General features: G+C 36.2%; 1 protein-coding gene across 1 annotated transcript in view; it reads right to left on the bottom strand.

Moving 5' to 3' along the window:
- TBC1D32 (TBC1 domain family member 32) overlaps positions 1-26,116 on the bottom strand; it is a 202,994-nt gene that overhangs the window by 29,163 nt on the left and 147,715 nt on the right. The window contains exons 27-29 of the mRNA XM_058566374.1: positions 25,142-25,267; positions 11,771-11,854; positions 1,475-1,544 (exon numbers count right to left, since the gene is read on the bottom strand). Of these exons, the coding sequence (XP_058422357.1) occupies positions 1,475-1,544; positions 11,771-11,854; positions 25,142-25,267 (280 nt within the window). The remainder of the gene's footprint in view (positions 1-1,474; positions 1,545-11,770; positions 11,855-25,141; positions 25,268-26,116) is intronic.

Raw genomic sequence — 26,116 nt, 5'->3', positions numbered from 1 at the left:
TACCGCAGATGGGTAGTACAATACAAGCATTTTTTCCTGAACTTAATCTAAAACATGGAATATTGACAGGTTAGATTGACAGAATGTTAAGTTTAGAAGCGACTGTAGAGTTCATCTACCTAGTCCAATGGTCCTAAACAAGGGTGGCACTTCCCCCAGGGGCCACTTTGGAAATTATGGGGATTTTTCAGTTTTTATAGTAACTGGGGGCACTACTGATATTTGGTGAATGAGTGAGGGCCAGGAGGTTAGACGTGGGACAGTCCTGCACAACGACAATTTGCAAATGTCCTGTCTCTTATTTGCATGGATGGAAAAGCTATTTCTAATTATCTGAAACTAATTCTGTTTCATATAAAATCATAAAATATTTTTCCTATATTTTTATTATACACTGAATGCAACCATATGTAAATCAGGGAAAGATGTTACTTTTGTTTTGTATGAAGCCTTACTAAGACTCGTTCACCATTTTGGAAAGTCACTTTGCCAGTGGCAACACTCTGGTAGTATTTGAAGCACCAAAATAAAATCAGTCTCTATTTGTAGCTGCCACAGTCATGATTCTATGTGGGTGCCAGCTATGTCTTATACTATAGTTGTATACAAACATTTCATTATAAATCACTTTCCATTTACTTCTTACCAATAAGATACTATATTGAATTAGAGAAATTTGTGACTAGCCTCTTACATTATCTATAAATTCCATTTTAGAATAGAAATAAGGCATTACAAAATAAAAGGCATGTATGGGTCACAAAGCATAATCAATGAGTTATATGCTCTATGTGGTATAGGTGGGCGAGCTAGAATTACTATCATACTTTTCATTATAATGCTAAGAATTTATAAAAACACTCAGTCTTTTTAGACGGCTTTGACATGTATCTTTTTTATATTTGATTCTGAAGATGACCCTTCAGAATGAGACTGTCAAGATTCCCATTTGATAAGCAAGAAGGGGAGGGGAGGTCCAAGGACTTAGTCCTTAACTCTCAGTCTGCTGTTTCGCTTGGCCATTTCTTCTGAAAATTACAATTTGAGTACTAAACATTCAAACTACTACAATTGCTTTATTCATTTTAACTTCTGCATCTATTCTTAAGGTACTTTTGCACTCATCACCATAGCTTGCCAATTAAAACTAATCATAATTCAGAAAATGGTATGATTGTGCTACCAATGTGCTGATTTTTACAATGTTATTTTTGGAAAAAACCTGATAGTCGCAGAGGCTTAAATACACTGTAATTAGCCTCTGAAATAATAATGAACTGTAACTGATTCACTCACAGAGGTAATTTAATCAGGTGCCAATATCCCCGAAACAAAGTTATTATTTTCTGAGTGATAAACTCTGCATTTAAAATGTACAAAATAGTTGGCTGTTAAATTAAATACTATTAAGCACATATCAGGTAGATAAAACAAATTTAGAAATGCACAGGGGAGATATTTCCCTGTAATATACCTGACAGTCATTTTAATGCCAAGCTGCTGCACAGATGAAAGACTTTCATTCTTCACATTTGCATCAGTAGCTAGAAACAATGGAAAACTGGGTTATAAAAATGTATAAAATTCTGCATAATAATCACATTTTAATTGAAAATTGACGAAAGCAATATTTTTACATATTTTAATGTGAATTCTGAAAACACTGATGAATTTGTTCTTTTAAGAGCTGTCAATTATAGTTTCAAAGAAATTAACAGGAAACTTTTTATAAATAACTTTTCTCCTATAGAAAGCAGTTAAAAGCATATTAAATACAAAACAAAACATTGTAGTTCTGAAGCATTCTGTTTTTACTTGGTTCTCAGAACACAAAAGCTGTTAAACCCAAAATGGTCTAGAATATTGTACTTTCATCAAGCAATGCATATGTAAGATTTTGATTTACAAATATATGTAAGCATGGCTGTGTACTTCTTAAAGATTTAAACATGAGTGTCAGGAAGGAATAAATAGTATTCTACTTATAATGTATAACAATGGACAAGGGTGGAGTGAACAAGTTTCTTCCTGTGGACGGATTTTCTTTATGAAGTAGGAATTGGTGATCATCTACGAAAGTGAAGAAGGGGTTGTACAGTACAGACGACTACAGGGGAGGGTGGAAGTTTGGATTAGTCCTTGAGAACGCTGGATGACCAAGCTAACAGTGAATAGTCAAAAGCATCACTATATAGTATTAAGAGTGTAGCTGATTCTTTCCATCTTTTTGCTGAAGAAACTGTAGTGTGCATATACACACACACACACGCATATGCACACACACACACGTGCAATTAAGGGAACTGTCCAAAATCACATAGTTGTCTAGTGGTAGAGAGGTTAGGGGTTCTGAATTCCATTTCAGTAGTTTTTTTTCCCCTACCATTACACAGTGGTACATCTCATACTATCAATATAATCTACTTAACTCATGGACTCATTCACTCCTTTTTATAAAACCTTTTTGATAAAGTAAGCGTGGAACACCATGCTAGAAGCTATGGGGGATAAAAGATAAATCATACATCATGCCCTAAAAGAACTTCCCATGTAGTGTCAGAGATAAAATTCGTATATAGATAACTCTGATAAAGATGTTTTAAAGTGCTAAGTGGAAAAGGAATGGTACAGATAAAGTGTTAACGTGAATTCAGAAGAGGGAGAGATTAGGAAGAAGTGGCACTTAAACTGAACCTTAAAATATGGGTACACTTGAGATCTGCAGAGAGAGGGAACAACAAATTAAACATCACTGTTATCAAACATCTCCTCTTTGGACCAGCAATAATTCATTTTTCAGCACTCTTAGCGTTAAGGTAACTTACTTCTAGTTTGCCTACGACTTCCATGGTTTTAGCACTGAAAGTCTCCTGCCCCAGGAACTCCTCACAGTCCCAGGCAAACTAGACTGGCTGGTCACCTAACTAGAGTGGCAATTTTCTTAAAGAAGCAAAAATCAACATAAGTACTCAGTTAATCTCTTGATAAGCTACATCTGAGTTTTACTGATTTAGATTGGAACGTAATCTTAGCTATATTGTTATATTTTGCCTATAATGACAGCAGTTAAGCTATAGTTTATATAGCTTAGAATTCCTTGCTATTTATAACTTTTACTGTGCTAATAGATGTCCCTTCTATCCTTAGGGAAGAAGGATACCAGTTCCACACTGCTAGCAACACAGGTTAAGCAAGGGAGACTATTCAATGTCTTCTCCAGATTTTTCAAACTGGAGTGAAGATGGAATTTTCCCTGCTACTAATCACGGGGCTATGAGGTGCCCTAGGTCTCCAGTAGGGAGGAATAAATCCAACATATAAGAAGAGGGAGAGACAGAGAAAGGAGATAGATTGCTAAGAACAGCTTTACCCCATTTATATGAGCCAACAATTTTGTCTCTTTCTGCTTAGACAAAAAAAAGAAAGTTTGATTTGAGTTTCCATCACTTGTTACCCAAAACATATATATCACAAATTATTCTCACTCTCACAAAATAATGGCCAATTTTTAAAACTATTAATTGTCATTCATATCTTCAATATAATTTCTAGTTCTTAGCTATAACAGCACTTTTTTTCAATTCAACCATGATTTAAACACAGCTTTACCAATGTCCACTACAAGACAATCAGGTTAAATTTGTTTAGATAGAGACCAGGAAGTTCTTTTTGTTTCAGAACATGAATCTGTTCCTGGTGATCCTATATTTTATGATTAATATATTTTAGTTCCCAAAGTTTAAATAATGTAAAACTTTAGTGCTGTAGTGTGGGCGACATTGGCTAATTTTGCAAAATTTAAATGGTTTCAATAACACAAACATTCTGACTTTATATATTCCCATAGCCAAGGAATAGACCTACCTCCTATAAACTGTCATAATGTGATATAATGACAAGATTGATTTTTATAAACTATTGCCAGAATAATTTTAAGTTAGATTACAGGATAACACTTAAATTTCTAGTACATACAAAATTGGATTATTAAACATGAGAAATATTTATCTTCATTAATATATAGATCTGTGTGCTTGTAATAATACAAATGTTTCCCTTCAGGAAAATATAATATAGATAGATACCTTAACAGTAGAGGAGGAGTGTGCAGTGGGCCAAGGGTGCTAAGAATGGGTATTCCCGACATCATGTATTCTATAGATCAGAGTGGCTTCTACCAGAAGATACTGACCTCCATATCAGTGAAGAATGGAATAAAAGTTAAGGACCAAGGTGAGAGAAGTTGCTCAAAGGGACTATGACCCTGAACGTTATATGAGGTTCAGGTTCTTAGTTCTTCCTCGTGGAAGGAAAGAGTCCTTCCAGAGTGGTCTAGCTGTCTGGCCTGGGACGAGTCCTTTAACTTTTCCGGGGTTGTGCAAATAATTTCCCAGGTCTATTCCCTCTCTAAAAGCTTATGATTCTGTATCTTCAGAGCAAAAACCTTACTCTGCACCTTTCAACACATAATGGTTCCCAATTATGGCTGTACATCAAAATCATCTGAGGAGAGTTTTATAACAGACCACTCCAGACTATTGATCAAATTGCTGAGGGTGAATGTCCAGTCATTTGTATTTTTAAAGACCTCCACAGCTTATTTCTTGTGCACTGAAGTTGAGATCACACTTAAAGGAATAAAAGTTTAGATACACTTACAATTAGACAATGATACTCTACTACACAAATTTCACTTCAAAGAAGGTAAATCTTCAAAAAGGCTTTTAGATGAGGATATATGGAGGTATTAAGCATACCAAAACAAACATCAAACATCCACCTTAAAAAATCACTAATATGAAATAGACATAGGTAACTTTAGCAGGAATAAAATCCCATTGAAAAAAAAAACAAAACATAAGAAATAGAAAGTTTCCTGAAGCAGGAATGAAGTCAGAAAATGGTTTACGGGTATACATTAAAGGAGAAGCTTCAGCTTAAAACTTGTATTTGATATGGAACATGACAACCTGACAAGTAGAAATGGATCTTGGACTACAAATTTCAGTGAAATAATCTTTTGTTACACACAACCTGAACTAAATATAACTTACGAAGCAGGAATTAAAATCTTCAGAAACAAAACAAAATTGATGGGGCAAAATGAGTAAGTAATATTCAATGATAAAAATAAATGTCTTCAGGGGACTCTGATGCATCACTGGTAACCAGTGACTTATTGAAATGTGTACAATAGTGTGTGAGATACATAATAGGTGCTTAATAAGCACTGGGTGTATGAACAAGTAGATGAATGAATAAATGAATGAACACATCCAATGAACAACAAAAAAAGAAACTGTGCTTTACATACCAAATGAAGCAAAGTGGAGATGGAAACAGACATAGACTTAAAAATATTTTCTGTATATTGAAATCAAGTAACAAATAGATGATATAACTCCCACTCCCTGGAATTACTATGAAAACCATAACAAAATAAGTTGTTGAAAAAAAGTCAACCACACAACGACACCTGTAGCATCATACATACCCTACTTAACAACGCCTAATTCAATCTCAGCATTAATATTAAATTAACTATTTGAAATAACCAATCATTTTAATTAAAATATAATAGAACAAAAGGAGTTGAAAAAATTTACTTAATATTAACTGAAATCACTCACTCTGGTAACGCATTCTGTTCTATCTTTGGTTTGCAAAGCTAGCACATAGAACAGCGGTAGAAGAAATTAAATCTATTCTGCATGGCACTTGGTTAATGATGCGGAAAAAAATAAATTTTCAGAGGAGCAAAGAATTTCTCCACTAGAAGAAAAATCTGTGGTTGGAGAAGCAGTCACTGCTAAGCTGTTTACCCACTCTTCTCAAGCCCTGTGGGGTCTGTTGTCAAGTCAGAGAACTCGCACCATCCACGGAACTCAACTGGTCACACTTTCTCCCACCTCCTTCCTTCCTTTCCCAAAATCAGTCTGCAGGTTCTGTTGCTTCTTTTTAACATGTAGTTGTATCTATCCATTTTATTTAATTCTTCCTAACATAAAATTCAATTCCTTGCGACCAAGCTACTATAAGAGTCACAGTCTCCTAATTGGTATAGTCAGCATTACTTGGGAAAAAGCATTTCTCTTTTTATGTCTTTGATTATGCAATTACCCTTGCCTGCAAGACTCTTCCCCTCTGGCTTTCTTTCAGCTGTAATAGCCCAGGAGGCAGTACTGGTGCCACTCCTCCTGGTCTATTATGGCTGCCTCCTCTTGTCTTCCAAGATGGCACTTGTCAACAGGGATCACTCTTTCCACCGAATACCTGTGGCACTTACAACAATACCTCTCATTTGACAATAACCCAATTCAAATAGCATCCTTAAAAGCCCTAGCACATTGCCTGAAACAAAGCAGCCAGCTGAAAAATGTCAGTTTTCCTTCATTTCCTTATTTTCTATCTTACTATATGCAATTGACTCATTCGTCATTTTAGGTGTATGCCCTATTTCCCCTCCTTGAGGACAGGGTCATTCATACTATATACCTCCTTGCAACTATCAAGCATACTCACAAACATGCTCCATGAATGTAAGATAGAAAAAAGCATATTTGCTGAATACCCAAAGAAAGTATAAAAGGTGCTTAACTGCATATATTAAGTTCAAAACTATTTTAATAGTCAAAAGGTGAAACAATGAAAACTTTCTGATATTTTTTCCAACCGTTTGATGAGCAACATAAAGAGAAGATGAATAAAATTAAAATATCTACTAATCTGAAAGGACTACTTAATTTATTATTTCAAATAAGCAAGTACAGTAGAAAAAAATCCCCAACTCGTTCCACGGAATTGAGCCGACAAAAAGGTAACGTCTGTTAAGATTTGGAAAGATACCTGTATGGATTTACAAACTGCAAATGTGCAGAACTTTGTTTGTTCGTTCCTCTTTCTTTAAGGGGATAAACAGCGAAACTAATTTGATTTTTCTAAATTTGCAAATTTTATAATGGATTGAAATCCCGAGGGAGCTAACAACAGATGGATGATTGTGTTATTCTAATTTCAGCTACCTTAGGGTTTAGCGAGCTGTCATTTTTAAAAATACAATTTCTCATTTCAAGAAACATGAAAAAACATTGAATATATCTATCTAGCATTTGCTTTGATACATCTTTTATATCAAAACATGGTTTTTGTTTATTTAAAGTAAATAGTGTAAAATTTTATAATAGCAAACCATTGTTCCACCAGCCAAAAAAATAAATGATAAAGAATGAGGATATCTAAAGCCATAGAAAAAGACAATACTAGCAACAAGCTTACCATATTATAATAATAAATATTAAGCAATCAATCAACAGGAAGCCACTTTATTTTTGGCTGTACTTTAAAACTCTAGTGGACAGTTGTTCAGCTGAAGTCTTTAAAGAATTTAAATTCACATTCTGCGTTTATCTGCCTACATAACATATTCAACAAAGCCAACATCTGAGATCTCCCTCAGCATAATTTAGAAATACGACAGAGGGCAGTAGAGTGCGTGCACACTGAGAAGTCTTGTTGAATATTTAGATAACGTATACAACATAATGTTAATTTTAGATTATCTACAGAAATATGACCCAACAGAATAATGTGCCAAGGAGAGCTTAGATATTGGAGATTATACCGAAGACTGGAGAGACAGCCACTCCGGCCATGCAAATCTCCATGATGACCACTTCTGACTTATTTCCTCTCTTACTCATAGACTTGATCATTAATCCCTGCATGTTTTTCATATACATTTTTAGGTTCATTCATAAAGTTAGAATTTTCTTCACAAATGGTTTTCTTCAAAATTCTCTTCACAATTTCTGTTTTCTTTCCTCTGTATTTCAGTTTCCTGATTTTAAACGTGATAATTATACCTACTTCAGAGAGGAGTTGTAGGGTTGAATGACATAATGCACATCAAGAGTCTCACATATAACTCACAAGAAGTGCTCAATAGGTATCAATGACCCTTACTTAAACTCCTGCTACATGCCACCTTATATTTTCCTCTCATTTGTTTCACTTTCTTACGTTCTCTTTTCCCTTTCCCAAATCTGCATTAGATGTCACTATGTGTAAATAATTAGGAATATGTTCAGATGTGTATTTGTAAATATCAATATATTTAGAATTGTTGTACAAATGTATTTGAATGAATATAGGTGCTTATGTAACAGTATATTTAATTCAATAAAAATATATCAAACGCTATATTAAAGAAACAAAGGAGTTTGAGATCTAATGGAATGATTTAAACTAGCCATACACAATATAATAAATATCAAAATGTTAGTTTAAAGTGAATGCAATAGAAGCACAGAGGAGGGACTTCTGCTTCAGATAAGAAGGAAGGTGACATTCTAGCTGCAACTTTACAGTTGAGTTGGACATTATCACATGGGCATCAGAGGGAGGGAAAAGTTTACCAAGAAGGAAACGTAGGACCAAAGAGTTAGTGATGTAAATGCATACGATGTGTTTGGGCAGTGGTGGGTAACAGGGCTAGAAAAATAGGCTGGGCCAGACTGGAAGCACTTTTTAAAAATTTTTCTTTTTATGGAGATATGATACACAGTGTCTAACTTGAATAAATAACACATATTTGAATGACGGTTTCTTCAGCAACAGAGAAGTTACGTCATCCTTACGAGGAAGAGTAGCAATATCCATGATGATCTATTACCATGAGCCTGTGGTACCTCCCTGCCTTCTTCACTGTCTCTTCATCTACTGACCCCCAAGTAATGGATATTCACTTTTAACAAATTTCGGTTCTGCACTCTACTTCATCCTTTACACAGGCACTAAAATAATCTTCCTAAAATAGACAAATCAAGTAAAGCTTCTGCTCAGAAATCTTAAATGGTTTACTCTATTGATATTAAAATTAAGATAAACTGATTGACACAGTATATAAAGACCTCCTCCTTCATTCTTTTATCCATTCTGTCTTTTATTTGTCAAACATTTATTGACACTGTTTTTCTAGGCATAGAGGATATGATAGGTAAGACACGGAAGCTACCCCATAGGAGTTTACCGTCACGTGAAGAATTACACATTAAGTCAGAATAGGAGAAAGACATGACAGAGATACGTATTGGCTTTATATACTAAGCTGATGATTTAGTAACTTATATTTCCAGCCTACACCTTTCCCCTAAATTCCAGACTCAAATATCCAGTATATAAGAAGCATATCTACTTAAATGTGTAATAAGCATTTAAAATATTAACTTAAAAGCAAGCTCCTAATCTCCTTTCTCAAATCTATTCCTTTCCCATTCTTCTCCATCTCAGTGTAAAATAATCCCCACTCTTCTAGTGGCTCAGATTAATGACTTAGAGTCTTCTTTGATTCCTCCCTTTCTCTCACACCCCATATTCAATCTCTTACCCAATTCTTTTGGCCCTATCTTCAAAATATACCCAGAATCCACCCATCTCCCCTGACATCCTCATCCAAGCCATTACCATTTTTCATCTGGATCTTTTCAATAGCCTCCCACTGGTCTCCCTGCTTTAGCCTTTTGTCCTCCTTCAGTCTTTTCTCAATACAACAGCCATCAAGATCTTTTAAAAATGTAAATCAGAGCACATCATTCCTATGTTCAAGAACCTGAGATGACTTTCTATTTATTTATTTATTTATTTATTTATTTATTTATTTATTTATTTATTGTTTATTGCAGTAACATTGGTTTATAACGTTGTATAAATTTCAGGTGTACATCATTATACTTCTATTTCTGCATGGATTACATCGTGTTCTTGTGTTCACCACCCAAATACTAATTACAATCCATCACCACACACATGTGCCTAATTATCTCTTTCACCCTGCTCCTCCCCCCTTCCCCCCTGGTAACCACCAATCCAATCTCTGTCTCTATGTGGTTGTTTGTTGTTGTTATTATCTACTAATTAATGAGTGAGATCATACAGTATTTGACCTTCTCCCTCTGACTTATTTCACTTTGCAAAATACCCTCAATGTCCATCCATGTTGTCACAAATGGCTGGATTTCATCGTTTCTTATGGCTGAATAGTGTTCCATTGTGTATATATACTACTTCTCATACACAGCTGGTGGGAGTGCAAACTGGTGCAGCCACTATGGAAAATAATATGGAGATTCCTCAAAAAATTAAGGATAGAACTACCATACGATCCAGCTATTCCACTGCCGGGTATTTACCCAAAGAACGTGAAAACACCAATGTGTAAAGAAACATGCACCCCTGTGTTCATTGCAGTGTTATTCACAATAGCCAAGACTTGGAAGCAACCTAAGTGCCCATCAAGGGACGAATGGATAAAGAAGATGTGGTATATTTACACAATGGAATACTACTCAGCCATAAGAAATGAAATGACTTTCAAAACATATATCTTCCTCTCCTCTCTGACTTCAACACCAACAATTCTTCCCCCTTACTCTATTTCAGCCATACTAGTCTCCTTCCTGGTCATTTGCTGGAATTCTCTTCCCCTGAAAATATCTATATATCTTCCTCCCACTTCCGCTAGTCTGAACACTATTTAATATTATAATCCTCATTCCCAACTAGCACTCCCCAGCCCCTTCCCTGCTATGTATCTCTCATTTGCTATCATACCATTTGACATACTTAATCTTTTACTTACTTATTTATTGTCTGTTTTCCCACCAGACGGTAAACTCTATGAAGGCAAGAATTTTGGTCTTCTGTCACTGCTGTGTTCAAATGCTTAGAAAAGTTCTATTACATAGTAGAGGACAATATCCATTTGCTGTGTAAATGAATGTGTATGGGGGTGGGGAATTGGCAGTGCTAATAGTTAGTGTTCCTGAAAAACAAACATGAAGCATGGAGAGAAAGGGATGATGCTAGAGAGGAAGAAACAGGAAGAATAATGTAAGACCTTGGGTATCACAGTAAGAAGCTTAGGCTTTTACGTAGTGGTCAGTGCTGAGCTAATGGGTAGAGGAATGAGTGGGTCAGATTGGCACTCTGAGAGCAGCATGAAGAACACCTTTAAAAAGAAATCAGACTCCAATTAGAGACACCAGGAAAAGAGGGTGCTCTAATACCCTAGGCAAGAAGTAATAGTGGCCTGAACTAACAGAAAGAAGAGCAGAGATCAATATAAGTAAACTTGAGATACATCAAGAACATAGAATTAACATGGTTTGGTGACTGGAAGGGAAATGTGGACTCACTTGTTGATCATTCCTTGGTTTCTGGCTTAGATAGACAGTAGATGATTGTACTGCCCACCAAAATAGACAATGTAGGAGGAGGGTGAATACCAACATGGTATGATGGGGTGAGGTTGCTGTTGGGCATTTCGAGTTTGAGGATTTCTGTAGCACATCCAAGTGATGTTTACCTATTAAGCAGCTGGAAATATGAGAATGAAGCTTAACAGTAGATCTGTGAGTAGAAGATGTGAATTTAGAAGTCATCAATATATAAGGTAGGTAAAATAGTACGAGCAGATGAGATCATTAGAGGATAGTGGATAAAATCAGAAGAGTGGAAGACGTTGCCTTAAGGAAAAACAACTTTTAACGGTAGACAGGAAAAAAGATCTCAAAAAGGAGTTAGAAAATTATAAGGAAACCCAGACATTTGCACAGAAGAGACTGAAAGATATCTGGAATGTCTACGGCACCAAGTGAGAGATTTTAAGGATGAGAAACCTTGGGCATATTTGTAATCTAATAACACATCTCTATGAAATATTATCTATTTGCACACCGAGGACTTTTCAAAATTCAAAATGTTTAAAATGTACCTGTATATTCCACTGAGGGGAAGTAGCATTCAGATGGGCTTTCCAAGAGATGAAGCACAAATTTTTCAAGTAACTCTACTAAAGCTGTAATAAACAAGAGAATAATTAGGACATTAAAGGTCAAGAATAATACGTGATGATGCATCTCTAAATCACAGACTAGCAGATAAAAGTTATCTGAACTTCTTCACAGTTACGCTCTTAAGGGGTCCAATTCAAAACACATAACATTTTAATATTCATAACAATGTTTCTGATGTAAATTAAATTTTAATAGCTTCACTGAGAACCTATTCAATGTAAAACTGGAAAGCAAGCATGTGTTATCTTTAGATTCTCTAAGGATTACTTCAGAATTTGCTAAATGATTTTAATTCAGAAAGAAAATTATCATTAATTAGGCTATAATATCCTGTCATCATTATACACACATACAGAAAAGAAAGTTACATGAACTCCAAGATCAAGATCAATGCATAGCTCATGTTCCTTTCAAAACCAGGACATTTTATGTGTTTTATTAACTTTCCAACTGATGGTATCTGTTCAAGGCAACCTGATCAAAAGTAAGCTTGCCAGGGATTGTTGGGAGGAAAGTATGATAGGCAGAGTACAGGATTTTTACAGCAGTGAAACTCTTCTGCACGATACTATAATGATGGATACAAGTCATTATACATTTGTCAAAATTCATAGACTGTACAACACCAAGAGTGAACCCTAATGTAAATAATGAACTTTGGATGATGATGATGTGTCAATGCAGGTTCGTCGATTATAACAAGTGTACCAGTCTGGTGGGAGATGTTGATAGTGGAGGAGGTTGTACGTGTGTAGAGACAGGATATATATGGGAACTCTCCGTACTTTCCACTCAATTTTGCTATGAATCTAAAAATGCTCTAAAAAATAAAGTTTTTTAATTTTAAAAAATGTTGAAAAGATGTCTTTCTATCGATGGAATAGTAGAGACTGAGTCATTAAAAAAAAAGTAAGCTTCCTCTGTCTGTCTTAGAAAGGACAAATGATTCTTTTCTGGCCTGGATTGATAATCCCATATAGATAATGCCACAGTGTTTGCATATATTACCTCAAAATGGACATAACTAGGTGGATTAGAATTAATATGAAATCCAGGATTATTTTGCTGGAAAGAAATATTTCTATAGAGTGATATGCTTATACATAGAGTAAGTAAGCTTTAGGCACCTTTTAAAATTGTGCCCTAGTTACATTTAAGATATTGACTATGAACTATATTAACTGAATGGACCCTTTTCCACATCCAAGTGCATTTTAAGCATATAATTCATGAAGGAAAATTATTGTTCAACATGTGAAAAATGTAAAATGAAACAGGAATAACATACTCTTTCCAACAATTGTAGCTCTGACAAGCTACATCTCACAATATTTTAATGGCTTAAGATAAAAATGAAAATTTTTATTCATTGAACTCTATTCATATTCTGATTTCAAATTCAAATAAGACTATTAAAAAGTATGAGAATGCAGTGGTTGAGGATCAGAAAGGACACCAGTATTGTAGACTATTTAAACTTATAGTTGTTTAGACTGGTTCTATCTTCACATGCAGAGGCACAAATTCTCTCACTATAATTAAATCTCATTTTAGTACACCATATGTTTGTTAATGTTATGCATTTAAGTAAAGTGCTTGAGTTAAGGGGAGAAGTCACAGCATACTGCTAAGCAATTCTTTGAATCCTATGCCCGAAATCATGCTTAGCCATCAGGCAGACAGTGAAACACATTTCAGTGAATTGAGAAAATTCTTCATCACCCTCTGTGAAGAAGCTAAACACAATATGATTTGAAACTTATGAGTCACCAGACTAATTGCAGATTTTGCAAAGCACACTATTTTCCAGCATGTACTGATCTTGAAATATGAAATTATGTTATTAGATCAATATATTAGAGGCTTACAGATAAAGTAATTCTGTACTTCATATGCAAAAATGACATCACTGAACTACCTGGAGAAGGTTCTAGACTTCTAGTGATTCCAATATATTCACTTTGCCCAGCTAACCTTATGAACAGCACCACGTATTTCCAAATATTTTGATGGCTAGGCGATAGTCATGGAATAATGCTATAAACTGATTTACATATGGTGTTGAACCTGTGGCTACAATCTCATTGGCTCATCTCTCTAACCCAACGTTAAGTGTAGCTGAACTGCATAATTACTAGAGTGGCTATTTATCTCAGTGTGACCAACCACCTCACTCATCATCAAGTCACTGAAAATTCCATTATCTATAACTCAAGGAAATTAATTCATGTCATGAAACACTTCTTAACTTTAAAAACAAATTAACTCTAGGATATTACTATCCAGAAAGTAAACTATAGAATATAGCTTTGTCTTAGGTGGATTTTTTAATTTTAAATGACAGACCTGAAATTTCTATAAAGGATTTTAAATTATGAGCCTTCTTTTAATTACATTCATTCCTTGGGGTAGGACTATGTCATTAGTAGACTATAAAACCAAAATTTATAATCTTTGTGTATTAAAAGGGGACATGGGTTTTCTGCTGAGGAAAACCTGAAGGCAGATCATTCAGGAATACTTAGCTATTGACTCTGCTTTCTGCCTTGGCATTGTCATCACAACAATAGCTGGTTCCAAAACTGGGTACATGCTAGTGATGGCAATCAGAAAAAGAGAATGTCAGAGGAAGAATATACTTTGATATTCTCCACGGTATTTCATACAAATAAAATCTAAAATTTGGGGGGCAGCATCGAAATGTAAACAAATGGTAGATCAAAAGGAAAGCCTGAATTAAACGCTCAGAGCAAAATAAAAAGAAACTAAAATATAGCCAGAAGTAAATCAGAAATAACAAAAATGCACTTTTTTATGAAGACTTGGCTCGTGTCCTCTTGTTATCTGGAAGTAGTTATGTGGAGCCACCTAACTTGATCGTTGGAGCTCAATTTTGCCCCAACACTGTTCTGCACTAAAAGGAGCCAGAATCCATTGGTCTCTATGTTTAAGAGCAGGAAAAGCGAGTCTGGACAACCTCATTGTTGTGACTAAACCAGGATTCTTTCAGAGGCATACAGAAGAAAAAGTTTAAAAGGACAAAGAGGCCAGAGTAAAGGAAAAGCTCTTAAAGTCCAAGTTGTGATCATTTGGGCATCTGAAGCTTACAGTTGCACAAAATGTATTATAGATAGTTACAAAGTATACCACAGTTTCCAATATTGTCTATCAGACATGTTGTACATGTTATCTAGTGACCAACTCAAATTATATGAATCCTACACCAGAATTCTGGTTATGAACTACGTTATCAATATTAGTGAACAAATATAGGAAGGACAAACTTAGAATATATTTAAAATTATATACTTATTAGGTCACAAATAAAAGATTAATGGGAAATATTGATTAGAAGATAATATGACAAATACAGAGGCTTCTTTTTGTAGGGAGGTGACTCTAGAAAAACAGATGTAAAAAGTTAGGAAATATTGAATATGCACTTGATTATGGAATCTACCGTTTAGGATGGATAGACATCAAGAGGCTAGTTTAGTAAATTCACGAGAAACTAGAGGTCAATCAGATCTACAGAGATCATCTTGACAATAAGAAAAAAAGCAGAACTGTAGAATGATTTCTATTTTAATGAATAAAAAGAGGTAGCCTATGAACATATTTGAAATTCAATCTAGTAGAGTAGAGTGTCTAACTATGTTATCTCTCAATGCTGAATGAAATCAACACATAAAAACGAGGGAAATTAATTAGAGGTTTAGCAAACATGTCCTAGTTAGCTCTATCTTAGGGAAAAGGTCTGGGATATAGTTGAGGATGGGGTGGGGTGAAGCAGAGACACACAGACTAAAAATATGGTCATGAAAAGGAAGAATCTGACTTAACGTTTTAAAAGATTAACTTGAGCCTGTGAGCTTTGGGTCATATAACCTATCACTTCTCCCAGCGACTCATTACAAGTGAGTGTAGGAATATCATGTAATCATACATCCACATTGTCTCACTTGTTCTTATAAACTGAAAGCTTGGAAGGAAAACTCCAGAAATACCAGGAGCCCAAGTCTAAGAAAGTTGGAAATTCTCTTTCCTGGTAGCTGTGTAGATGGCCTGAGTTTAAATCAATTTGGGAAGAGTATTGATGGGTGGTTCTTCCTCTCTCCCCTCCCTGACCATTACCACAAAGGAGAGTAGCTGCCCATAGCGGGGAGCAGAACAGGAAGTCAACAAGTAGGTTCTTAATAAGTCCTTGTCAATTGAATTCCTTTTTGTCTAGTTCCTTTTGGATTCAGACCACATAATTTACAGAGAAATTAAGATTAATTCATTCACTCATAATTATGAAAAAATATTAATGAATGTACACAGTATTTATTATGTATTACAGAACCTTATACAGAGATTTTAGGGAGAAACTGGAGAATAGGCGATGATAATTGAAAAACGTTTCGTTCTTTTAACTGTAGACAGTTAAGACCCGAGTTGAACCAGATTACAGAGCCAGACTGTACATGTGTGTACACATACACACATACATAAAGAAGTATGCCTGCCTCACAAAAGCATAAATTGGTTTAATATTTCTTCATTGAGCTTACCTCTAAAATTAGTTCATCTTAGTTGACAGGAAATAAGTATGTTATGAGATACTGGAGATGTTAAACATTTTATCATAATCTATCTAAACCAGTATTATGCTCACCCGTGTTTTTTCGATAAATGCTGTTTGCCTCTGATGTGCAAAACATTAGGCACTAAAGAGCAGGTGCAAAGAGGTAGTACAGCAAAGTGATACAGAGCATGGATTTTGGTGTCAGGCTGCCTGGGTTCACATCTTGGCTCTGCCACTGTGAACTGGGCTAGTTACCTATCATTTCCAGGTCTCAGTTTCCTTATCCATCAAATGTAGACTATCTTATAAAGTCACTATGAAGAGTAACTGAGTTTTGTGTAAGCCACTACATCATGCCAGGCAGAAGTCTAAATCTATTTTTTAAAGTAGCTTAGGGCCGGCCCCATGGCTTAGAGGTTAAGCACGCGCGCTCTGCTGCTGGCGGCCCAGGTTCAGATCCTGGGCGCGCACCGACGCACTGCTTGTCCGGCCATGCTGAGGCCATGTCCCACATACAGCAACTAGAAGGATGTGCAGCTATGACATACAACTATCTACTGGGGCTTTGGGGGGGAAAAATAAATAAATAAAATTATAATAAAGTAGCTTACAATCTAATGGTGGGCACTGTATCAGCATAATGGATAATTGAGGTCAAGACTCGTGGCAAGTGCCCAAAGATTCCAAATAGAAAACAGTTTTAATGTTACTGTTATACTTGTTTATCGTGTTTCAGAGTCATGGATAATGGCTGAACAGGTGATTTTCTTTGTCTTATCACTTTCCCCATTAGAGAAACTAAGGAACTACATGTTTAACTGAACATTATACCAAGCTGATGATTTCTCAATTTGTTCTGTACCTTCTGGTATGTGTAAAACCCACTGATAATCTATTTTAAATATTCTCCACTGTGCAACCAATGATAAATAAATAATTACAATATTTTATAAACATTTAGGGGTAAAACAGTTTGCTCATTTTACACTAAAATTTTGGAGAATGTTTGATTAAGAAATATATATATTTTTAGATATATATAAATATTTACATTTAGATAAATAGACAAATATTTTAAATATATAAATATGTCATAGATAAATATCACTCTTCTCTGAAAATATAATTTCTCCAACTAACAAAATATAAACTTATTTTTATTTCTCACTTTTAATTTTATAACAAATAATAGAAAAATGAAAAACAAAAAGCATGGCTGATAAAGTACACAATTACTTTTAAGTTATAGATATCAAGGAGGAAAGTCAAGATGGCGGCATAGGCAGACTCTGAACTCGCCTCCTCCCACAGACACAGCCAATTTACAACTACTCATGGAAAAATTACCCCTGAGAGAAAACTGAAAACTGGATAGGAGGAACTCCTGCAAAAGGACAATCCTAATCAAGGTGGAAGAGGCAGAGACTCCATTCTGGAGAGAAAAAACACTGCCTTCACAAGCCGCAGTGCCTCACGGCCACCTGGGAGCAGCCCACAGGTCCACAGCCCTCCCTGGAGGTGTGGGGCCCTGAGCCGGGGAGCGCCTGCGCTGTGGGCATTTTGTGGACCCAGCACAATCAAGACGAGTGGCATAATATCTGACTTTGCTGCTATTAAAACATTGGGGAGTACCCCTAGAAACGCTGCTTCACAAAGAAATTAAAACCGGCTCTTAAAGGGCCCACACGCAAACTCACCCAATTCAGAAAGTGAATTAAAATCAGCAGAAAGAAAGGTGCACAGTGATTTGGTGAAAAGAGACTCACCTGATAGGCCCTGAGTGCATTGTAGTGAGAGGTGAGACCTCTCCAGGGACTGGGACATTGGCGGCGGCCATTGTTGTGGCCTGGTGTGGGCGTGCTGACACAGACGCCATTGCAGTTCTCCCTGGGGCCTGCTAGCCCAGGCTCTGCCCCACCCACTAGAGCACCAATTTAATCCAGCTCAGCCAGGGCAGGCAACCCACCCTAGGGACTGGCCCCACCCAACAACAAGCCCTCGGGCAACTTGTGGGCCTACATAGATTGGTGACTGGATTCTCTGCAGCCTGGCAACTGAGCCCACTTCAGTGGGGCAGGGCGTGCACAAGGAGCAGGTGGAGAGTGTGGGGCAGTGGTGGAGTGTGGGGGGCTCCTGCCATGGAGAGACGGGGTCAGGGCGTGCACACAGGGCAGAACTGTGTTGATTCTGTGTGTGGACCTATGGGCAGCAGGGCTTGTCAGCTGCAAAAGACTTGTGTTTCTCAAAGACCCACATGGGGGTTTGCCCCCCCTTCCAAAGCCTGAAACAATTGGGTGCTCCCATGCCTGAGGCCAGCCCCACCCAGCTGCAATCCTCAGAGAGCTGACAAGAGACCTAAAGGCTGGAGGCTTATAGCATTTGTAAGCCCCTGAGCCTAACAACCTGCCATGCTGGGGGCCTACTCACTTAAAAGAAATACTGCAACACAAATGTGGTATTAGAACTGTGCTGGGGCTCCTCACACCTGATAAAGAGACTGAAGGGCCCACAACAACTATAAGCAGCTGAGCATTACAACAGCTGGCCAGGAGCATGACTCAGCCTCCCTAGGCGCCTACAGGGAGAGCAAACAGGCCACAACAGAAGGACACATATAGTCCACATAGGGGTCACCCCTGGAACATTGAGAACTGAGGCAAGCACACTGCAGGCCTCCTAAGGAATCACTTATATAAGGTCACCTATCCAAGAGCAGGAGATGTAGCTGACCTACCTAATACGTAGACACAAGCACAGGGAAAGAGGCAAAATGAGGAGGCAAAGGGATACATTCCAAGTAAGGGAACAGGACAAAACCCCAGAAAAGGAACTAAGTGAAACAGAAATGAGCAATCTACCCAACAGAGAGTTCAAACAAAGAGTCTTAAGGATGTTCACTGATCTGGGGAGAAGGATAGATGAACTCAGTGAGAATGTCAACAAAGAAATGGAAGATATAAAAAAGAATCAATCAGAAAGGAAGAATACAATACTGGAAATGAAAAATTCACTAGAGGGACTCAAAAGTAGAGTAAGGATACAGAAGAATGGACCTGCGAGCCAGACAAAAGACTAGAAGAAATTACCCAAGCTGAACAGGTAAAAGAGACAAGAATTAAAAAGAATGAGGACAGTCTAAGGGACCTCTGGGACAACATCAAGCGCACTAACATCCATGTTACATATGTCCCGGAAGGAGAAGAGTGAGACAAAGGGGCAGAGAATCTATTTCAAGAAATAATAGATGAAAACTTCCCTAACCTAAGGAAGGAAACAGACATCCAGGTACAGGAAGCACAGAGAGCACCAAATAAGATAAACCCAAAGAGACCCACACCAAGACACATCATAATCAAAATGTCCAGAATTAAACATAAAGAGAGAATCCTAAAAGCCACAAGAGAAAGAAAAGTTACATACAAAGGAAACCCCATAAGGCTATCACCTGACTTCTCAGCAGCAACCTTACAGGCTAGAAGATAATGGCACGATACATTTAAAGTGCTAAAATGAAAAAACTTAAAGCCAAGAACACTCTACCCAGCAAGGTTATCATTCAAAATGGAAGGAGAGATCAAAAATTTCCCAGACAAGCTAAAATTAAAGGAGTTTGTCACCAAGAAAGCAGTGCTACAAGAAATGTTAAAGGGATTGATTTAAGGGGAAAAAAGAAGAGCACAAATAGGAAAAATTATCTATTTCCATGATAAGAGGGTAATGGATACAAATGCACAAAAAAGAGGTTAGATATAATATCAAAAACATAAAATGAGGGAGGAGGGGAGTTAAAGAGTAGAGCTTTCAGACAGAGGTGTAACTAAAGAGACCACCAATTCTGTATAGAAGGAGAAAGGAACAGAGAAGGACTACTAAAACACTGAGAAAATAAAAAGGTAAAAAATGGCAATAAGTACATACTTATCAATAGCTACATTAAATGTCAATGAACTAAATGCTCCAATTAAAAGGCATAGGGTGGCTGATTGGATAAAACAACAAGACCCATATATATGCTGCATACAAGAGACACACTTCAGAACTAAAGACACTCACAAACTGAAAGTGAAGGGATGGAAAAAAATACTCCATGCAAATGGCAATGAAAAGAAAGCTGGGGTAGCAATACTCATATCAGACAAAACAGACTTTAAAACAAAAACTGGAAAAAGAGACAAAGAAGGGCACTACATAATGATCAAGGGAACAATCCAACAAGAGCACATAACACTTGTAAATATCTATGCACCCAATGTAGGTGCACCTAAATATATAAAGCAATTATTAACGGACATAAAAACAGAAATAGACAGTAACACAATAATAGTAGGAGACTTTAACACTCCACTTATACCAATGGATAGATCATCCGAACAGAAGATCAGTAAGGAAACATTGGCCTTAAATGACACACTAGAACAGATGGACCTAGTAGATATATACAGAGCATTCCATCCAAAAACCGAAGAATATACGTTCTTTTCAAATGCGCATGGAACATTCACCAGGATTGATCACATATTAGGCCACAAAACAAGTCTCCATAAATTTGAGAAGATTGAAATAATACCAAGCATCTTTTCTGACCACAACAGTATGAAACTAGAAATCAACTATAGGAAGAAAATCAGAAAAGCCACAAATATGTGGAGATTAAACAAAATGCTACTGAACAAAGATTGGGTCAACGAAGAAATCAAAGGAGAAATCAAAAAATATCTGGAGACAAATGAAAATGAAAATACGACATGCCAGAATTTATGGGATACAGCAAAAGTGGTTCTAAGAGGGAAGTTTATAGCAATACAGGCCTATCTCAACAAGCAAGAAAAATCTCAAATAAACAATCTAACAATGCACCTAAAGAAATTGGAAAAAGAAGAACAAGAAAAGTCCAAAATCAGTAGAAGAAGGGAAATAATAAAAATAAAAACAGAAATAAATGAAATAGAGACTAAAAAAAAAAATAGAAGAAATTAATAAACCAAGAGCTGGTTCTTTGAAAAGATAAACAAAATTGACAAACCTTTAGCTAGACTCATCAAGAAAAACAGAGAGAAGGCACAAATTAGTAAAATCAGAAATGAAAGAGGAGAAATTACAACAGACACCTCAGAAATACAAAAGATTATAAGAGAATACTATGAAAAGCTATATGCCAACCTATTCGACAATCTGGAAGAAATGGATAAATTCTTAGAATCATACAACCTTCCAAAACTGGATCAAAAAGTAGAGAATTTGAATAGACCAATCACCAGTAAGGAGATTGAAACAGTAATCAAAAACCTCCCCAAAAATAAAAGTCCAGGACCAGATGGCTTCCCTGGTGAACTTTACCAAACATTCAAAGAAGACTTACACCTATCTTTCTCAAACTCTTCCAAAAAATTGAGGATGGGGGGAAGATCCCTAACTCATTCCATGAAGCCGACATTACTTTGATACCAAAACCAGACAAGCACAACACAAAAAAGAAAATTACAGGCCAATATCACTGATGAACATCGATGCGAAAATCCTCAGCAAAATACTAGCAAATCGCATACAAGAATACATTAAAAAGATTATACACCATGATCAAGTGGGATTTATTCCAGGTATGCAGGGATGGCTCAACATTCGCAAATCAACCAAAATAATACACCACATTAATAAAATGAAGAATAAAAATCACATGATCATCTCAATAGATGCAGAGAAAGCATTTGACAAGATACAGCATCCATTTATGATAAAAACTCTGAATAAAATGGGTATAGAAGGAAAGTACCTCAACATAATAAAGGCCATATATGACAAACCCAGAGCTAATATCATCCTCAATGGTGAAAAACTGAAAGCTATCCCTCTAAGAACAGGAACCAGACAAGGATGCCCACTCTGACCACTCCTATTTAACATAGTGCTGGAAGTCCTAGCCAGAGCAATCAGGCAAGAAAAAGAAATAAAAGGGATCCAAATTGTAAAGGAAGAAGTGAAACCGTCACTATTTGCAGATGACATGATTTTATATACAGAAAACCCTAAAGAATCCACCAAAAAACTTTTAGAAGTAATAAACAAATACGGTAAAGTTGCAGGATACAAAATCAACATATAATAATCAGTTGCATTTCTATGCAACTAACTATGAAGTAGCAGAATATTAACAATGAAGTAGCAGAAAGAGAAATTAAGAATACAATCCCATTTACAATTGCAACAAAAAGAATAAAATACCTAGGAATAAACTTAACCAAAGAGGTGAAAAATCTGTACACCGAAAACTATAAAACATTGCTGAAAGAAATTGAAGAAGACACAAAGAAATGGAAAGATATTTCGTGCTCTTGCATTGGAAGAATTAACATAGTTAAGATGTCCATACTTCCTAAAGCAATCTATAGATTCAACGCAATCCCTATCAAAGTTCCAACAACATTTTTCACAGAAATAGAACAAAGAATCCTAAAATTTATATGGAACAACAAAAGACTCCGAATAGCTAAAGGAATCCTGAGAAAAAAGAACACAGCTGGAGGTATCACACTCCCTGATTTCAAAATATACTACAAAGCAATAGTAACCAAAACAGCATGGTACTGGCACAAAAACAGACACACAGATCAATGGAATAGAATCAAAAGCCCAGAAATAAACCCACACATCTATGGACAGCTAATCTTCGACAAAGGAGCCAAGAACATACAATGGAGAAAAGAAAGTCTCTTCAACAAATGGTGTTGGGAAAACTGGATAGCCACACGCAACAAAATGAAAGTAGACCCTTACCTTACACCATACACAAAAATTAACTCAAAATGGATTAAAGACTTGAACGTAAGACCTGAAATGATGAAACTTCTAGAAGAAAACATAGGCAGTATGCTCTTTGACCTCGGTCTTAGCAACATATTTTCAACCACCACGTCTGACCAGACAAGAGAAACAATAGAAAAAATAAACAAATGGGACTACATCAAACTAAAAAGCTTCTGCACAGCAAAGGAAACCATCAACAAAATGAAAAGACAACCTAACAATTGGGAGAAGATATTTGCAAACCATACATCTGATAAGGGCTTAATCTCCAAAATATATAAAGAATTCATGCATCTCAACAACAAAAATCTAACAACCCAATTAAAAAATGGGCAAAAGACCTGAACAGACATTTCTCCAAAGAAGATATACAGATGGCCAACAGACACATGAAAAGATGTTCAAAATCATTAACTATCAGGGAAATGCAAATCAAAACTACAATGAGATATCACTTCACGTCTGTCAGAATGGCTATAATTAACAAGACAGGAAACAACAAGTGTTGGAGAGGATGTAGAGAGAAGGGAACTCTCATACACTGCTGGTGGGAGTGCAAACTGGTGCAGCCACTATGGAAAACAGTATGGAGATTCCTCAAAAAATCAAGGATAGAACTACCATATGATCCAGCTATTCCACTGCTGGGTATTTATCCAAAGAACTTGAAAACACCAATTTGTAACGGTACATGCACCCCTGTGTTCATTGCAGCGTTATTCACAATAGCCAAGACTGGGAAGCAACCTAGGTGCCCATCAAGGGACGAATGGATAAAGAAGCTGTGGTATATATACACAATGGAATACTACTCAGCCATAAGAAACGATGAAATCCAGCCATTTGTGACAATATGGATGGACATTGAGGGTATTATGCAAAGTGCAATAAGTCAGAGGGAGAAGGTCAAATACCGTATGATTTCCTTCATTAAGTAGTAGATAATAACAACAATAAACAAACACATAGGGACAGAGATTGGACTGGTGGTTACCAGAGGGGAAGGGGGGAGGGAGGAGGGTGAAAGGGATAATTCGGTGCATGTGTGTGGTGATGGGTTGTAATTAGTATTTTGGTGGTGAACATGATGTAATCTATGCAGAAATAGAAGTATAATGATGTACACCTGAAATTTTTACAATGTTATAAACCAATGTTACTGCAATAAATAAAAAATTTTTTAAAAATGATGATTTTTAGGAAACAAATGCATATATAAACATCTGAACATAAAACAGCTTGTTAGCTGGTTTACAAAACATAGCTGCGGCCGGCCCGGTGGCGCAAGAGGTGAACTGCGCGTGCTCCACTGCGGCGGCCCGGGGTTCGTGGGTTCGGATCCCGGGTGCGCACCGACGCACTGCTTGGCAAGCCAGCTGTGGTGGCGTCCCATATAAAGTGGAGGAAGATGGCCACGGATGTTAGCCCAGGGCCAGTCTTCCTCAGTAAAAAAAGAGGAGGATTGGCAGATGTTAGCACAGGGCTGACCTTCCTCACAAAAAAAATAAATAAAAACATAGCTATTCCCTCAAAACAAAATTTCCTTAGGAGTTAAATTTATTTGGCTGGATGTGGCAGAGTTTCAAAATATCTGTCAATAAAAAGTTCAATAAGGTTGCCAAAATTATAGCAGTCTAGTATATTCAGGTGAAAGCGAGTGAAACCAAGCAACCTGTTACCCAGCCAAAGGTAGATCAGTGTTCCATGTCTGCTTACCAAGACCTCTTAGTTCAAAAAAACCTTAGTAGTTTCTCAGACTTTAATTTTTGTTCTTCAGGATCATAAGTTAATCAGAAGTCAATGGATTTCTGGAATTAGTATTATGTATTCTAGACATGCCAGTACTAATCTTCAGGAAACACAGCTTCTATTAATAAAATTTTCACACAAAAAATCCACAAAAATTAAACAACATACTCACCACCTCCACTGATTAGATCGGGTTTGGCCTTCATCAGTTTGCAAAATTGTCTTCGGCAGTTTTCTATCCACTCAGTTTGTTTATCAGACATTTTAAAGTGTAACAAAAGTTTGCCAAGATCATTGTCTAAGAAGAAAGATAGCATGTTATATTATTATAATAAGACATGCTAGGTACACTGAAAAATAAGTATTACTGTTAAGTGTGTAAACAGTTATAAATTCCAGAAAAAGTATAGAATATATATGGCTTTCAAAGGAAAACAGACATTTTTCTATAATTACATCTTACACCATCAATTGCTTTCTACCACATTTATTAAAAGCTCATAAAAATAGATTATTGATTTATAACCATAATTCTTGAATACTCTTTTTCTTATATGAACATGACTCATTACTGAGTATTTGATTTAATAGACAGTGTGGACCTTAAGAGTTCACTACATAGATTTACATGAACATTATTTATTCTTCATGTACATTCAGGCACAATTTTATTCATTTAAAAGCAGAAAGAAAGCATAAGCGTAGAAAATCGCTAGTCAATCATTTATTTCCTTTCCTTGAAAAAAATTATACTAAAAATGAATGGTACTGAAAGCGTATTTATGGCTAAAATATAACTTTTCTTTGTAAGCAATTTCATGAATACTTGGTGACTTCCATCCAATTTTAATTTTGTTTTTTCGTTTTAATTTTATTCCCATGAGATTTTGTATTGAAAATGTCTATAAATAATATATTAAATGAAGATTTAGGTGTCATTAAAAAAGGATATACAAGTATGTATACATGCAGGCATATATGGTATTTTCTCACACACATAGGTAAAAATTCAAGGGGGAGTAAAAGAAGCAAAGATGTTCTCTTATTTTCCATAAGAGCATGGTGAGGGGGGTAGGTAGTCACATGAATTCATTCCTCTTACCACTTTTCTTGAAAGTGATGTTGGAGATCAAAGGGAACAAGAAAC

The sequence above is a fragment of the Diceros bicornis genome, chromosome 23 (genome assembly GCF_020826845.1).
Source record: "Diceros bicornis minor isolate mBicDic1 chromosome 23, mDicBic1.mat.cur, whole genome shotgun sequence".
Taxonomy (NCBI): domain Eukaryota; kingdom Metazoa; phylum Chordata; class Mammalia; order Perissodactyla; family Rhinocerotidae; genus Diceros; species Diceros bicornis.
The sequence above is the reverse complement of the archived record's forward strand: the minus strand, read 5'-3'. Positions and strand labels throughout refer to the sequence as shown.